General features: G+C 36.4%; 1 protein-coding gene across 1 annotated transcript in view; it reads right to left on the bottom strand.

Moving 5' to 3' along the window:
• LOC137639021 (uncharacterized) overlaps nt 1–2,181 on the bottom strand; it is a 178,461-nt gene extending 176,280 nt beyond the window's left edge. The window contains exon 1 of the mRNA XM_068371340.1: nt 1,990–2,181. Coding sequence (XP_068227441.1) covers nt 1,990–2,019 — 30 coding nt within the window. The 5' untranslated portion in view covers nt 2,020–2,181. The remainder of the gene's footprint in view (nt 1–1,989) is intronic.
• Nucleotides 2,182–2,500: the final 319 nt, after the last annotated feature.

Genomic DNA, 2,500 nt, shown 5'->3' with positions numbered 1-2,500 from the left:
CATCAAATATGCAATGCCCCTTTCCTTTGAAAATAACACCTTGTCACTGTTCGCGGTCACTGATAGATAGTAAATGTTTAGGAAAATTTCATGATTAAACAGACTTTTTGATTCCTTTTGGTTTTCTTCTTTTATGCTAAGCCTCATTATATTTTTTATTTATCTTTAACAAAAGGAAAAAAAAAAGAAGCTGATGTCCTTTACCTCAATCACTTCGTCATTTTCGTTTTTCCCTTAAAAGTTAAATGAAAATGTGAACACGCTAAAAAAAGATATTCATGTTTGTTGCAGTAATAACAGTAACTGATATAAAATTGGGTATATATATATATATATATATATATATATATATATATATATATATATATATATATATATATATGTATACACTATATATGTATAAATATACTGTATGCATATACAGTTTGCATAAATATAGACAGGCTGATAGATATATACATTTACGTATCTAAGTGCGTGCGTGTAGGAGGAATCAAGTATAATTTGTATGTGCATATGTACATAAACTAAACCGCATAAAATTTTCATATTTGCTTTTAAATAAAAAAAAAAACAGCATTCGTAAAGAAAATCGCAAACAACATATACCTCGGTACGAACTTCGGTAAAAGAAAAATTCTTTTGTAAAACACGAGAGATAAAAAGTTAATGACCAGAGGCGATGTCGGATGCGGCGCGCAAAGTCATTTTGTCTGATTGAATGAGCGAAAGCGAGAGTGATTCTACCGCCCGTCTGTTTGTCTGTCTGTCTGTCTGATGCTGCTGCTTCTGCACTCTCATCAGCGGTGCACGTTGCTTAGTACTTAATGGGTTTATGGGGAAGGGGGGGCGGGGGTCCTGTAATCTCGTGTGGCAGTGAGAGTGATAGTAAGAGTAGAGAGAGAGAGAGAGAGAGAGAGAGAGAGAGAGAGAGAGAGAGAGAGAGAGAGGGGGGGGGGGAGTCCTCGGGGCACTCTTGAAAAAGCGTGCCTAGTCATACTTTCTTGTGCCTTGTTGGTTTTCTGACAAAGTGTTTCTCTCGTCAGACGTCAGTTTTTTAAAGTCCATCTTCTTTTTGTAACTTTCATTGCCTTTGGACGAATATAGCTCCTGTCTCACTGTCTCCCTTGTGATAGTTGTGTTTATTTCTTTGGTTATCTGCTAAAATCATGTTATTGCTTTTCTGATTTCGAACACCATTATTATTTCATCCGGATATTTTCTTTTTTTCTTACAGTGAGTCTCTGAACACTAGAACTTGATTCCAAAAGTTGGGATATAAATTCTTGCAAATTTTCTGCTTTCCCTTCACCATCGTTGTTCCAAATCCCTATACTTTCGCTTATATGACCCCCATGTCACGATGTGGTGTTATGACAGGATTTGAAAGGATGTAGCTCGTAATACGGGACCTCGTTGCCCTTCTGTCGTTTGACAACTTTGCCCGATTGAGATGAATAAAATTTGCATTATTTGGTAAATTCACTTAAATGTTTTTTTTTGGAGGGAGTTGACGTTATGGATGAAAGCGTTTAAAGGTAACATATTCATCCTGCGGTTACGTCATGTCCAGCTGCATATTTAAGATCAATATAGATGTAACGATAAAGTTGATCTTCAATAAAAAGAAATATACGTTTACATAAATGTTAGATAATGATTTAAGGGTTATCATGGTTCATTGCATATGAATACAATGAAATAAAATCCTAAAAGATATTTTTTTTCTGTAGCATTGAAGTCTCTAAAGAAAATTAATAGTAGACAGCCTTATGTATCTAACATTTTCCACCTCCGTCACTTAGCACAATTTGACACAGTAGCCATTCATGAGACTCGTTAAAATCACTGATAACATTAATGGGAAATATTTGCAATTTGGATATGAAATAAACAGTGGATAACGAGCTTCGATTTAAAAAAAAAACACAAACACATTTCACGTCAATCACAAAATATCACTTATTAAAAAAAGGTGTTAAAACTCACCATTAAGGCGAGGCACACAATCTGCTTCATGACGATGACTCTGGCGAAGCAGCTGAAGGCGACTGTTCCGAAATTATATTGAAGGAGGACTACGGCTCTTACGCTTACTATCTCTCTGTCGCAAAGAGATAAATCGGGAAAGAGACTGAGAGAGAGAGAAAGAGTCTCTATCAATGTATGCACACACAACCACGTCCTGATGCCCAATGAAGACCCAGAGGTTGGGTCTGAGAGGTCAAGTTGGGTAGAGGCATCGGTGATGGTAAGCCCTTCTTCTTTTCCTTCTTCCTCTTCCCCTCCTATGTCTACCTCCTTGCAGGTGCCAACCAACAACCCCCATCCCCTTCCCCCCTCCTACTTCAACATCCCCCTAAACATGGGTCTTGTTGAAAAGGTAAGTGAGTGGGGGGAGAGAGACAAGGGCGAAGTGGATTGCTAGTAAGAGATATATAATAATAATAATAATAATAATAATAATAATAATAATAATAATAATAATAATAATAATAAT

This window comes from Palaemon carinicauda, chromosome 4 (genome assembly GCF_036898095.1).
Source record: "Palaemon carinicauda isolate YSFRI2023 chromosome 4, ASM3689809v2, whole genome shotgun sequence".
In the NCBI taxonomy this organism is placed as follows: domain Eukaryota; kingdom Metazoa; phylum Arthropoda; class Malacostraca; order Decapoda; family Palaemonidae; genus Palaemon; species Palaemon carinicauda.
Note: the sequence above shows the minus strand (reverse complement) of the source record. Positions and strands in the feature narration are given on the sequence as shown.